This window comes from Myiozetetes cayanensis, unplaced genomic scaffold, assembly GCF_022539395.1.
Source record: "Myiozetetes cayanensis isolate MyiCay16 unplaced genomic scaffold, myiCay2020 scf1, whole genome shotgun sequence".
Lineage (NCBI taxonomy): Eukaryota > Metazoa > Chordata > Aves > Passeriformes > Tyrannidae > Myiozetetes > Myiozetetes cayanensis.
In genome coordinates, this window is record NW_026086604.1 from 129603935 (window position 1) to 129618329 (window position 14395).

Below are 14395 nucleotides of genomic sequence, written 5' to 3' on the forward strand. Positions count from 1 at the left end.
GACCACTTGGGGATGGGTGTTGCAACACTTGAGGCATTTCCAACACACACCCCATGCTGTAAGAGAAGCATTAACCAAAACAGGCACTGAGGGGAGACATCATGATCGAGAAAGGGACTTCCCCCCACAGGGTGTGGCACATCTCTTTCACTCCCAGTGTGTTGAAATTTGTGATTCCCCCAAATGCTAAAAACTCCACTACATCCTCGGTGATAGTGAGGCACATAAAGAAACAAGTAAATAAAACCCAAACTTCATTTTCTTGAAGTTGCTTATTTGCATGCCACTTCTGCTGTATGACTCGCAAACCAGCCCAAGACATTTCCCCAGTAATTTGACCAGTGATTGATAATGGAAATTACAGATCAGCAAGAGAAAATGAATTCTGGTAGCACTGGAGTAATGTCAGCTCAGTTCAAGCATTAGACATGGAGAAAATAAACACTATCTGCCTAGATTCTCAAGAAACCTAAAAGGTAAAAATGAGAGCCCAAATGGACATCAGGCACCTAACGGGTGACAATCATAGAATTCAGACACCTGAAACACCATTTCTATATTCTGCATGTGGTTTTTCTGTCCAGAAGTGCTGTCCCATGGCTGACTAACCAGCTAGGAGCTAATTTCTCACCTATCACCAGAGGTGAAGAGCATAATTCCTAAATCCTCTGACTGGATCACTTGGTACAACTAAGTTCACTGCAGAACAATGTGGGTAGAACAGCTAGTACAATGCCCTTTTTTTTTTTTTTTTTTTTAATTTGCATAAATAACTCCTAATGCTGAGGGGTTCATCCACCAAGTTGCAGAAATTACTTTCAGGCTACCTAAAAACAAGCCATCCTTCAAAATCCTAGCTCAAGGGAATTTTGTAAAACAATATGTTTCAGCTCATATGTGCCATTGTGCAACTGGAAATTTAATCAAGAGAACAAACAAGTAAGATCATTACACTTTATCCCACAGATTACGCATTTCAGACCTGGCCTTCTGGACTATTTGTCCATTTTTTCATTAGGTTTTTAATTACATTCAGAAAATAGGGAGTGGAACCAGGAATACCCCTTTTGTATCTGGATACCCATGACACTCTTCAAAAGAATAAGGGTTCACAGCACTTTCTTTCCATATGCATCTGAGAGTTTTACAAAATGATGCTTCTCATCCAGCCAGTACAGACAAATCCTAGACTTTCAGAAGGTAAAGTAGCATAATATATATTCTAATTTTTATCAGAACATATATGCTGACACATACGATTGCAAACAGTGGTGTACAGAGGAAATCAGATGCCTTATTGCTGAACTTGTTTTGTGCTGCAATCATTTATATACAGTTCATTTTCATATTCTGGCTTCTGCCCAGCAAAACCAGAGACCTGAATCCTGATCCCACATTATTCAACCAAAGGATTAAAGGAGCTTGCATGACCTGCTTTAGTTGCATCAATCTGTTTTAAATTATCCAAGCTTTTGGTATTGAAGGTGTTGAAATAAGGTACATGGATGGTAAAACTAAAAAGATCAGCTGTAAAGGTATATGCTAAGTAAGTAGTATTGCAAATGTCTTTTCCAAGTCACAGCCATGTATCACTGTTATAATCAGACATCTTTATATTGTAATTACAACTTTGGTTAATCATCTTGGGAAAGAACCATCTGACTGCAACATACCAGATCTAAGAAATTATTGTCATTACTGAAAAACTGCATTTTAGCTTTTGTTCTGTAAAGAACTCATGCCTGAGGAATGCACAAACTTTTGTATTTATAATGAAATGGGTGTGGTAAATTGTGTTATTGTACTGCATTGAATAAATGCTGTTAGTCCCAAAATCTCAATATCAAAACTTCACTAACTGTACCATCCACAGTTAAAGTTCTCTTGGGCCTTCAGTAATACTCTTGCTGATGTTCAGTAAATGATGAAGAATTTCCCCAATTCTGAACAGAGAGGAAACAAAGGGAATTACTATGGAGTAAGGAAGTTGGTCACCACTGAACCCTCCATTAAAGAAGTTGAAACTGGGAGTGAAAAGGAAGACAGATAAGGTTGCAGAAGGTAGCTCAAATGGGATGATTTAAATCTATAGAAAATTTTGATCAACATACTCTTTTTACCTATGAAGTGTCAGGAATGCCTTTCCTCTATCCTCTATCCTTTCATTCACATGTGATGAATCCAACATAAAACTTGACTATTAAAGAAAATCACGTACAGAGTAACTGGCTGCAGAACTGAGCATAAATAATGGGCTGTAAAGAAAATGAAAGGGTGGTGTCAAAGAGAAGAAGCAGCAGCAGAACAGTAGAGCACCATTCCTTCTGGACTGGACACCAAGTGAGGCATTATATTAACAATGTCTGGTCTGTACTATATTTACTATATTTACTTTTACTGTATTTATTTTTACACTGTTTAAATTTATGCCTCTTCTCAAGTTATTGCAATTATAAGAGTAAGAAGATTATTTCTTGTCCTTCCTTAAGCAGTATACTTATTCAGAAGGCTTTATCCCCTCAGTTGTGCTTAAGTAAACATGTCAAGAAATTAGAACTTTATACTTTAATTTCCTGTTTCCTCCCTAGCTTATTTTATTGCAGTTCTGGGAAGGACGAATTCCACACCCGGCTTGCCAGGAAAGCATGACACCTCAGAATGCCAGCACCAAGCTCCCAGCCACTACACCAGATGGGAATGCAACTGGCAGCATGATGTAGCTCAAGGCTTTCAGGTCAGGGTGACCAAATTTCCATACCATGTGTGATCTCTTGTCAAGGTTAAATGGACACAGACTCAGAGAGACAGAAGTAAAGATGGCCAAGCAGACAGTGTGTGACTTGTTGTGGGTTTATGGTAGTCTTTGTTCCCAGTGATGAACTGTGGCACATACGATGAATGTGAATTGTGACCAGAGCTAAAGGCAGTAATGCCACAACTGTAGCTCCATTTGGAATTTCTTCTTAAAATCCTATTACAAAGAATCCAGCAAAAGCTATGGAATGGGAGACTGCATGTAATTTTCGCTTTCTAAACAAAATTATTTTACTTAGGTGTTCTCTTAGGAAAATATACTGAATTATCTCAAAAAACAAAACAAAACAAAAACCAAACCCCCAAAAATCCCAAGAGCAAAAAACCACAAGACAATAGTACTAGTTTTACTTCAATTTTCCCACTAGAGGGATTACATGTTCTTTGAGATATACAAAATCAGAAGATATTTATTCTACACAGATTTCCTACTGGTGTATTTCCAATACGATGATCTGATCATAACTTAAAAGGTTAACACAGCTCAGCAGCCCCTCAGAAAGCAAGTGTGTACTCATTAATCTTCTCAAACACCCTTCCTTTGTAGCCTTCTTTTTCCTCAGATAAGGAATAAACAAATGCATCAGTGCAAACAAAATGCCTACCCAATAATCCACATAAAATACATTCTTTGGTTACATCTGTCTCCTAGCTCTTTTTTTCACGTACGTTTAAACACAAATAATGTTGCAAATGCCAACTACTGAGTGCAGTGCATTTGGGCCCCTGCTACAAAAAAAAAAAAGACATAGAAGTGCTGGAGCATGTCCAGAGAAGGGCAACAAAGCTCGTCTGGAGCACAAGGCTTGTAAGGAGAGGCTGAGGGAGCTCGGGGTGTTTAGCATGAAGAAAAGGAGGCTGAGGGGGGGACCTCATCCCTCTCTACAACTACCTGAAAAGAGGTTGGAGTGAAGTAGGAGTCAGTTTCTTCTAGCAAGTAACAAATGATAGGACGAGAGGAAATGATCTCAGGTTGTGTCAGGGAGGTTTAGTTTCACTGAAGCAGTTGTTGAGCACTGGAACAGGTTGCCCATGAAAGTATTTGAGTCACCATCCCTGGGAGTATTTAAAGACATGTAGAAGTGGCACTGAGGGACACGGTTTAGTGGTTGGCTTGGCCATGTTGGGTTAACTGTGTGACTCAATGTTCCTAGAGAGCTTTTCCAAAGTAAACAATTCTATGATTCAACCATTACCATGAGTCTCAGTAGAAGTGCTACAAACGGAGGAATACCAGGTATTTCTGCTGAGTTAAAGCAAGAAAAAAACCCACCCCAAATTATGAACCACATCTTCCTTTTCTACACAGCTACAGTTGTATATTTTAGTATCTTCACCTACCCACTGGTCTGAATCTTATCTGTTTTTTTCTCACTGAAGCAGTTAAAAAGTCATTTCTATTATCTTTAAGCTACTGGCAATATATATACACTTTTTGATGTTTTGCTTATCAGTGTATAACTCTTCAAATCTTATCACTTATATTCTTTGCCATTTATTTTCAATCTTCCCACTCTTTAATATTTTTTATCACAGTTCCTAGGTCCTATTTTAATTAGGAAGGCTTCTTGCCCGGACATTGATATATGTACTCTAACAAAGTTCAGCCCAGAGCCTCCAATACCCTGCACTGCACGTGATTAAGGCTGGTGAGTAAAACTATTTGACCACTGCACAGTTTGATATCAGCAGACACTTAGTCAAATACTCATGTGAGATATGCATTTATTAAGCCAAAAAGCTAGACAGGTTCTTGACTTTGTTTCTCAGCTGCCCTGAAAAAATGGGCTTCATATATGCTATCCTGAGTGATGAAGGTATTAAATAATGCTTTGACTCTTTCATTTGGCAACTCTATTGATTATTAAATTTCAAAGAACACCACAGTACCTGTTTTCATGTCACTGGCAACTGTTAACAGTTATAAGTGTAGTTGGTGCTTAAATAATCAAATATATGCCATACAGATATTGTCTGGAAGTCTTGTTTACTGGATCACTTAGAAGCTGAGAAGGGTGACTCACTTTTAATGAAAAATTTACTATAAATTAGCATGCTCTAATTAATGAGGTCCTACTCAAGTTTATAAATTTATTCAGAAATTATGTTAATAAATAGAAAATAAAATGTTATTTTTATTATTCAAAATTCTGACAGTAGACCATTTACCCTTCCAGGTCTCTATCTGTAGATTTGTTTCAGTCATACAGACTCTAGAAACTCACTTCTCATCCTTTTGAGCACAGAATTAAATACCTCTCACCATGAGGGAGTTCTAATGTTTTGCAAACAGGCAGTCCAGCCCAGACCAAGCTAAGGCCATCTCAGCTTGGTCAGTGGGATCAAACCACGGGCTATACTGGTTCCTTCAGCCGGGAGGAGAATGTTGGATCAAAGCTGGGTGCCCTTCAGCTTCAGCTTCCTTCAGCTTCACTCCTTCAGAGTGGCCCCTGATTGAACACAAAAGGCCTCCCTTGCTCCAGTGGCACACTGGCATTCCCCCAGTTCCTGCTGAATTTGGACCTACAGACCCAACAGAACTCCTGTTTTGTGTCTTTGGGAACAGGGACAGGCGCTCAGACTTTGAAGAGAAAGCTGCGGTACTAAAAGAGAAAATATAAGGATGCGTTCTGTGATACACGTGATATATATTCACGAACTACTGAGTTTGAGCTTTGTGGTCTTCTGGTAAATCATGAATGAGTGACTTTAAACTCATCTGACATCAACTCAGCCGATTCACCAGTGAGCCTGTTCAGAGCTTCCCTGGTGCCTTAGCGGGGAGGAGCCGACCCAGAGCAGCGCTGTCCCCGCGGTGTGCCAGGGACTGGTCCCAGCCCCGCTGCCCGCGGCCGCTCGCTCCGCGCCGCAGCCTCCTCAGCCTCAGCCTCCTCCTCCTCCTCAGCGGAGCCGCGGTGTCCACGGGCGTGCCCTCCCGCGGGTGTCCCTCCGCTGGTGTCCGGGAGCCGCAGGTGGCCTGAACCCGCTCCCCTTCGCCAGTAGCTCTGGCGCCCTCAGCACTCCCCGCCCGCATCCCACCCCTACGGACTCGCCCGTCCCAAGGGACCCACAGCCCGTCCCGCCGGCGGACGCCGGGAAAGGCCCCTCCTCCTCCCGGCACGGGCGGGCTCGAGGCAGCACTGCGGGCAGGAAATGCCGCCTCGGGGCGGGCGGCCTGTACCACCACGATGGAGGGGGGAAGGCTAGAGGCGGGAGGTTGGACGGCGTGGTCCCTCGGCTCCCGATGGCACCACCCGTGACCGGAGGCCGCCGTTTTCCCCGCACCGTCGGCAGCTTCTGGCTCCGGCCCTTTCCAGAGCCCGCAGCCCGCCGCTGTCCCCCCCTGCCTGGACGGGTGGTTGCGGCCGGGCGCGGCCGGAGCCGTAGCCGGGGCAGGGCGGTGCCGCTGCCCGGCGAAGATGGCGTTCCCCGGGCAGCCCGCGCCCGGCGGCGGCTTCTACCAGGGCGGGGTGAGCGGGCACCGTCCGGCCTCAGGGGGGATGTGACTGTCCAGTCTGAGGGGGGATGTGGCTGCGCGGTCCGAGGGGGGATGTGGCTGCGCGGTCCGAGGGGGGATGTGGCTCTCCGGTCCAAGGGGGATGTGGCTGTGCGGTCCAAGGGGGATGTGGCTCTCCGGTCTGAGGGGGATGTGGCTGTGCGGCCCAAGGGGGACGTGGCTGTGTCCCAAGGGGAAGCTGTGAAAGCCGTGTCTGCCCACTCTCCGGCCGCCGCTCCCGCCGGGAGGTGCCGCAGGCGCCAGGGCGGCTGTGCCCTCGGGAATGGGAAGGGAGAAGAGACGGGACACGCCCGGCACCTGCTGCCGAGGGACGAAAGTCGGTGCCAGGAATGTCAATCCGTGATTTTCAATTAACAGTCAATTTTAGTTAAAGGTTTTCACACTTAATGCATATTCTTCCAAGTATTATCCCTAGAGATCTGTCTCGCTCAACTTTTCTGAAGTGGAGAGAAAAACCTGCCGTGCCTTAGTCTTTCTTTAGCACCCCATTTTCTGCTAGTAGTACACTAAAATTAAACCTTGATGAGATACACTGGGCTGTATCTGGATCAGTGGATTGCTCCTGTGTAATATTTTACACTGATCTGCTTACATTACAATAAATTAGTATATCATTACTAAAATTGAGGTTTGTGATTTTTTTCATAAGGAGTTTCCTTTTTGATTGGTTTGTATTTTTTACCATAGTGTGTATATAAAAATATAAGTTGAAAAGTACAGATTCTTAACTGAATCGATGATTTAAAATTAATTTTCTTCTTGATTACTATAGTATGGAGGAGCTCCAGGAGGACCAGCATTCCCTGGACAAGCTCAGGATCCTTTGTATGGTTATTTTGCTGCAGTAGGAGGGCAGGTAAACTTCTAAAGTGTTATTTGCTTCTTGATTTTTGAGGGGGGAATACTTTCTACATTAGCCTCTGGAAAGAGGAATGACCAATATTTGCAGTGAGAATAACTATTATTTCAAATTTTAAAATAAATAAAAGCAGAATTGTTTTACTTAGCCTGTTTGCTGTATGTAGGTGTGTGTCACTTTACAGTATAGCTGTATGCACACAGGAACTCTGCAGCTTCAATAATGCTGTTAGTTTTTATATTTTGTGTGTAAATACATGTATATATACATGAACATATGTTTGTTTGACAGTATTTCCTATATAGGTTTATACAGGGTCTATATAGATGCATGAAATGTAACTGAATCTTGGCTCAGCTCTGGGCTGGTCAGTGCTGTCAGATTCAGGAGAAAGAAACCAGAAACAGTGGAAAGCATGGGCTGTGGAGATGGTCTGGATAAGAGCAGGAAATGGTATTAGAAAAGAGGTCATTACATGATCTTAATAGACTTGCAAATGGAAAAGCAGTCCTGAGTTGTGCCAATATCTGGCTTTACTGGTAGCGTAGAGTGATTATACTTTTAGAGGAAAGGCATTCACAGCTTTCTTCTTTTCTTCCTTGTCATTCTGCACTGGATTTTTAATTTCTTTCCTGTAATTCTGTGGCATATATATTGGTTTTGTATGGTTATGTACCTTACTAGATAAGTAAGATAAATGCTACTTGAACTATATTACAAAGTCTAGGAGCAATTAAGTCAGGTTTATTGAGCTGAGATTCTGTCTTTGTTGGCCATATATATAGCTGTTTACTGCACACTTGCAGGATGTGTGCAGGTCTAAAATTCTGCTCCTGGGTCTGTAATCCACAGGTAGACATAACCACAGCATGAAAGTTTGAATTCAGCAATATTAACTGATGTTCAAATTCCCACTGTAATTTGGGCTAGTTTTGTTCTCTGTGTTAACTCTTTTGAGTTAATAATGTATCTCACAGACTATATCTTCTGTATAACTGCTTATGAAAATATCTAGACTGTGTGTTTTTGTAGTAAAGGAGAACACTGAAATGACCTGTCTGTAGTGAGGCCTCTCTGGGAAGGTGGAGCCCAAGCTGAGTCCTCCTGAATGTGCTGACAAATTGCCTGCCAGCTGGGATGCCTCTGCATGCAGGTGCCACCTGGATGTGTGCCAGGAGTCAGCAGTGGAGCCAGTAACCATCACTAGAAAAGTGGATAAGCTCCTGTGTAAATAGAAAGGGAGGGAGCAGCAAACGGGATGTGGAGCTGGGGAGAAGAGGTGGCAGGAACTGGACGTCAGCAAAATATATTCCATTCCCAGGCTTCTCAAGTGAAGCCTGGCTGCTGAAAGCTAGGAAACCAGGGGGTGGGAAACCTTGATGGGTATGATCAAGTTAGCACTTTAGAATACTGAAGTTAGTCCTCTGAAATGCTTTATATTTGTAGAAATCATTCCTTACTGAAATAAACTGAGTAGCTTTTGAAATGTTATCCTTGGAATTGGAGGTGTCAGTTTTAGAGACCAGTGGCAGTGCAGAAGTAAAAACCCTGAAATAGAACAGATAAATTATCAGCTGCTTATACAGCCATCTGTGCAACTGTAAAAAGTCACATCTCAGTTTTCCATATGTACTTGCTGTAGAATTAGTAAGTTTTGATTATGGTTTGCTGCTCTCTGTGTTGTTTTTTATGCTTATATAATATATAATGGTATCTCTGAGCTTTCTTTGATGTAGTTTACAACAGAGATCTTGTCTTTGATTTGATTAATTAGTTTACTTTGTTTACAGAAGAAAGTCAAAAGTATTGTTTCAAATCTTCATTCAATTTAATCGAGTCTGTCTTTGTAGGGAGTAACAATTTTATTTTTTTTTAGTCTGTCTGCAAAGCCCATATGCCTTGTCTAGTTTAACTGCTTATGTTCTACTTAAAAAACGCCAGGGATGTTTTTGGTAATGTTAATTTTCGTTACAGATCATGCTTGTCTGTCTTCCTCTATTTTAAAGTTATTCAGATCATACCTTTGCTTCAGAAGGTATAAAGCCTTTGAAGAGATTTGCTACTTAATATTCCTGGCTATATATCTATTTTTTTTCCCCCTTGTGAACATAAACTGTTAAATACATCTGTATTATTAGACTATGGAATAGATTGGAAGCAAATTTGGGTTCAGGTTCCATTTACTTGACATGGAAGCAAAACATTGTTGCTCTTTTTTCAGACGTTGTCAAATATTATTTAACCTAGTAACTACTACGTGTCCTATAAATAATGATACTTAATTTCTGAAAGCTATCTGGCTGTGCTGTTCTCACCATGCCATTTAGTAGCATAGCTCTGTTTTTATAAAAACATAAAAATAAATAATAATAATTTAAAAAAGCTTAGTGGATTTAAAAGCATCAGGAAGATGCTGAAACACATAAATTTGTTTCAAATACAAAGTAATTCTCTTTTCAATATTTAATACTTTAGAGAAGGGGCATCATTTTTTATATCTACAGCTATAATGTTCCATTCCTGTATGAGGTTAAATTAAACTCTCTGTGAACTCAACTTCATATTGGGTGCGGAGGAATAAAATCTAGAATTCCAGTTCGACTTTTGGCAGATCATTGTTTTCCATGAATTGGCAGTTGTTTTTTCTATTTGGCCTTGAGCAGGATGTTTTGAAAGTGCACCTTTCTCCAAACCATGGAGATATGTATCTATTCTGGCTTTGTTTTGTTTTTCTTTCAAAGTTCTTTGCTTTCTGCTTTTGTTTGTTCTAATAGCAACTGACTATTTTGAAAAAAAAGCCCAGATCTTTTTCTTTAGATTTGTCAGTCTTAAAGCTGTCTTGAGAAGAGGTTATGTATCTGGATTCCTTTTTGAAAGGGTAACTAATGTAATGCTACTGGAAAGGGAGTGGGTACTGGGAATAACCAGAGGGGGAAGGGAATGAAAACAATAGCTGATACATCTTCTGTTATCGAAAGGATGGACAAATAGATGCTGATGAGCTACAGAGATGTCTCACGCAGTCAGGGATTGCAGGAGCGTATAAACGTAAGTTAATGATTTAAATAAACAAGCAAATCTAAGGCATAATAATTCTTCTGCCATTTACTAGTAAATGCTTGTAGTTGTGCCTTCTGCAAAGCTGTGTTTTTTCTCTTTGCATGGTAAATGGGTTTTCCTTTCATATGGACAACCTGGCAACGTAAATTCTCTCTATTCAGTTCTGTGCACGTAAGACTTCCCTTCTCAGCATCTTTAGTTCACCACTGCTGGGCTGTGGAGTGGGAGAAGTGTTTGTTTTGTAATGGTCAGACAGTTCTTAAAAAGGTGCTTTGCTTTGGTTTAAAAGGAGTTTTGATATTGACCGGAATCTGTGGCGGGACTCCTCTGTCGGGATACCTCCTGTTCAGTTCACAAAATCAAGCGTCTGTGAGTGCAACTGGCTTGCTCAGGCTGTGTCTGTGGTGGAATATAAAGGACCACTTTGACTGAAGCACAAAACTGTTATGCATTGATATATGACTAAATATAAACTTGAATTAAATATAACTTGAATTGCTTCCAGATTGCCTATTAGCAGTTTTTTCTAAAAAGTAATGGCTTTTACTTGCATCAAAATATGGTATGGCTGTATACAGGGGAACCAGTTATATAATACTTTATATATTAAATATACTATCAGCATATAATTTAAATATATACTGAATTTAAAATTTTACATTTGGACAAAACTGAAAAGTGTGCTTTTAACATAATTTATTTTTCCTTTTTCTATTTTAACAGCTTTCAACTTAGAGACTTGCAGACTTATGATCTCAATGCTGGACGTATCCTTTACTATGAAATGTAAACATTTTTGCATTACGTAAGCAAAGATGAGAGGGTGCCAGAAATTTGGGAAATGCTTGCCTTTACTTCATAAGTCTTGTGATAGTTATGATTGGGGAGCTACTTCCATTCTTACTGATAGTAAAGGATGAAGAAATAATAACAAAAGGGGCTCTCAGTGACTGATCTTCTTACAAGTGGTATTCCTCTAAGCCTGGGGAACTGTTTCTCCATTGAGTGTATGAAGAGTCAGGTCTGGTGGCTCAGAATAGAGGTTTGTGCAAATCACTTATTGTGCTTTTTAAACAGGACAGCTTTCCAACCCTTCCAAATTAATTTTAAACATTTGTACTGCACAGCCTGAATAAGCAATCTAAGTTCCTTTAAGTCTTGTTCCTTGAATGAATCAGGTTTGAGTATTTAATGGAAAGTGGTAGGACCTATGGAAGACTTAGGTGTACTGTGTAAGGTATACCTCATACTTTTTTTAGCCAAAACTTAAATTGTCATGTTTGAATGTTTTGCTGCTTAAAAAGAAGAAATGAGTCTTTCTTAAAAAGAAAAAAGCAGAAATGAAACTGGAAGGGCTCTTAGCTCACCTTGAACAAACTACCTAGAATATGAGAGAACTGATATTATTATTATAACTTATTTTTTCTTTGGCATCTGTTTTTATTTCAGGTATGTATTTTATTGTTTGCAGTTATATACCAGCAGGTTAAAGGGAAGTGTGTGAACTAAGTTAAATTCAGAAAGACTAAATAGCTTTAGCAGGTTTCAGTGGGGAGAGGAGGTACTCTGACCTTTGGATTTGGGCAGTAGTATTATTATCTCCATCCGTGCTGGGGGATGCTTTAGTTAGTGTTCTACCAGAAGAAATGAATAATAGCAAAATGATATTAATATTGGCCTTGAAGTAAGAGTTTTTAAGTACAGAGAGATGGCTTTGTTTGTTTGTTTGTTTGTTTGTTAAGAAGTGTTTTTCTTAGCTTTGAAATCAGAGGGATATGTCTGGCACTCTGGGATTTAATGAGTTTAAAGAACTCTGGGCTGTGGTCAATGGCTGGAAGCAACACTTTGTAACTTTTGACAGCGATGGAAGTGGCACAGTGGATCGTCAAGAACTGGAGAAAGCCTTGATGAATATGGGTAACTTGTGAAATATTCTTGCTTCTGACACTACTTACACCATTTCCCAGTACCAGTTATCACCCTGTAGTAACTGGCATGATATTTACAATGAAAAATGTGTTGGACTCTGTTAATTTACCTGTGTTTTCAAGATAGGACTTTTTATTTTCAAATAGGATTTAGACTGAGCCCACAGGCTGTGTCTGCAATCACAAAGCGATACAGCACTCACGGAAAGATTGCATTTGATGATTACATTGCCTGCTGTGTGAAACTCCGAGCTCTCACTGGTATGCTGGATTATAGCTTTGTTACTATTATTCCCATAATATAGTTTTATTTAATAATATCTGATTGCTCACTTATTTCAAGTTCAACTTTTGTGTACTGCAAAATAGGTTTCTTTCAATAGTCCACAGGCAGAACTAGAACAGTTCTTACTACAGATAAAGATTTTTTAAATTCCAGTGGAAAAATGGACTTAAAACTAATGCAGGGTTTAGTCCAGAGACTAGAAGAGTTATGTTATCAAAATTGGGAAATTGTGTTTATTAACAGAATGTAAAGGGTTGTATATCATAAATACAAAAATTTAGAATGGGAAATCAAGTCTTGGAATGAATTGCATGTTCTTTATTGGTTCTCATTCATGTGACTTCATGGGAATTTTAGAAAACTACTATACATTTTCTAAACATTTATTAACTGTAGTTCTTCTTACCTGGTTTCTGTTTTCTTATTGCATTTTTGCAGAATGCTTTAGAAGAAGGGATACAACTCAACAGGGCTTTGTGAATTTCCAGTATGATGATGTAAGTGAATTTTCAGGAATACATTAAAATTTCCAGGGCAAAACCAAGGAAAAACTTAAAACAGAAGACAATCAGTAATGATTTGAGTTTGTGCCCATCTTCTTTACACTTCTCTACTTAGTGTAGAGAAGAGACATTTAGAGCGCAGAAGTTCTGGGGCTTGTTGAGTATTGTCTCAAAAAGTTTTCATTTATTTTATAGATTTCTCTAAAATGTTGTTGTGCACTTTTGTCTGGACTTCTTATCAGCCTGGTTCAAGAAGATCCAAGAAGCTACATCACTTGATAGCATCACTTTCTGTGACTTTTTTTTCATTTTTTTTATTTTGAGGCTTGGTAGGCATTTTTCCCAGGAAGGGTTGGCAGAGGTCTGATGGGGAGAGACACAAATCACACAGTCAGGCTTGTGGTTATAGGCTTCCTGTCCACATTTGTGCAGGAAAAGGACAAAACTAACTTCACATCTTCCTGGTTTTTGGGGTGGGTTTTTTTTGCTTGGGTTTTTTTGGGGGGTGTGGGAGGAGGCATTTGTTGGGTTTTATTTTTGTTATCATTAAGGAGATGCTTTGTTTTAATTAACTATTTACTGATTTTCATACTTAATTTTAAAGTTTTGTTGTTGTTGTGGACTGAATTTCTTTACAGAAAAGTGTAGTGACAATGAGTATTGTAGGAGAAAAAGTGAAAACTTGTTCTCTGTCTTACACCTAATAAGTGGGTTTTCTCTTTTCAGTTCATACAGTGTGTTATGAGCATCTGAATCAAAAGGAAGCAAGCCGTGGATGATCATGATTTAACATTCCAGTTTGTGTTTTGCTTTGCCAACTCTTCCAATGATTGTGTATCTCAGGATGGGAAATTGCATATTTTATGAAGTACCGCTTTACACACATTTTTTTTAAGTCTTGATAATGAATATGAACTACTCATGTACTGTTGTCTATAACTTCCAACCTGTGATTATTAAAGATGCTTTTATTTTTATAAACTTGCAATTCACTATGTATAACTCAGATCATGCAGATGGTTAAGATTTTCTGTAATGTGTTTACCTTTTTCCCATGATGCACTAAAATGAGTTTCTGGAGTGCAACTTACCTTTTTCTGTCTTAAACAGTAACGTGTATGACTTAAGATGATGACTTCTTTTGTCTTTGATGGTATAAGACAGATGCACAAACTGAAAGAGCTTTTGGAATGGTCATTTTACACTGATCTGTGAGAACATCAGTGCGTATTTTGTCAGCTATTTTCAAGACAAAGTTTGTGACACCATGCACTGAGTATGAGAGTACCTGTTGGAACTTCTTGTAAGCAGGGATTTAACAAAACATAGCAGAGAACTCTTCTAGCCGCATGCTCTGGTATAGGGGCTTTTGTTCCTATAAGGTTCTTCCTCTGTGTCACTATATAAAATACTTATAAACACCCAAAA

The 14395-nt window shown here is 39.8% G+C and overlaps 1 protein-coding gene across 2 annotated transcripts; it reads left to right on the top strand.

Moving 5' to 3' along the window:
• The first annotated feature begins 6135 nt into the window (after nt 1–6135).
• SRI (sorcin) lies at nt 6136–14395 on the top strand. 2 transcript variants are annotated; one of them, XM_050324202.1, is made up of 8 exons: nt 6136–6284; nt 7104–7187; nt 10169–10238; nt 10974–11017; nt 12020–12167; nt 12326–12439; nt 12903–12961; nt 13694–14395. In XM_050324202.1, exons 1-8 carry the CDS (start codon nt 6234–6236, stop codon nt 13718–13720), a joined length of 597 nt encoding a protein of 198 aa, XP_050180159.1. In that variant the 5' UTR covers nt 6136–6233; the 3' UTR covers nt 13721–14395. The 2 variants fall into 2 exon arrangements, with proteins under 2 accessions (XP_050180159.1, XP_050180151.1); XM_050324194.1 differs by lacking the exon at nt 10169–10238 and having other exon boundaries at nt 6138–6284.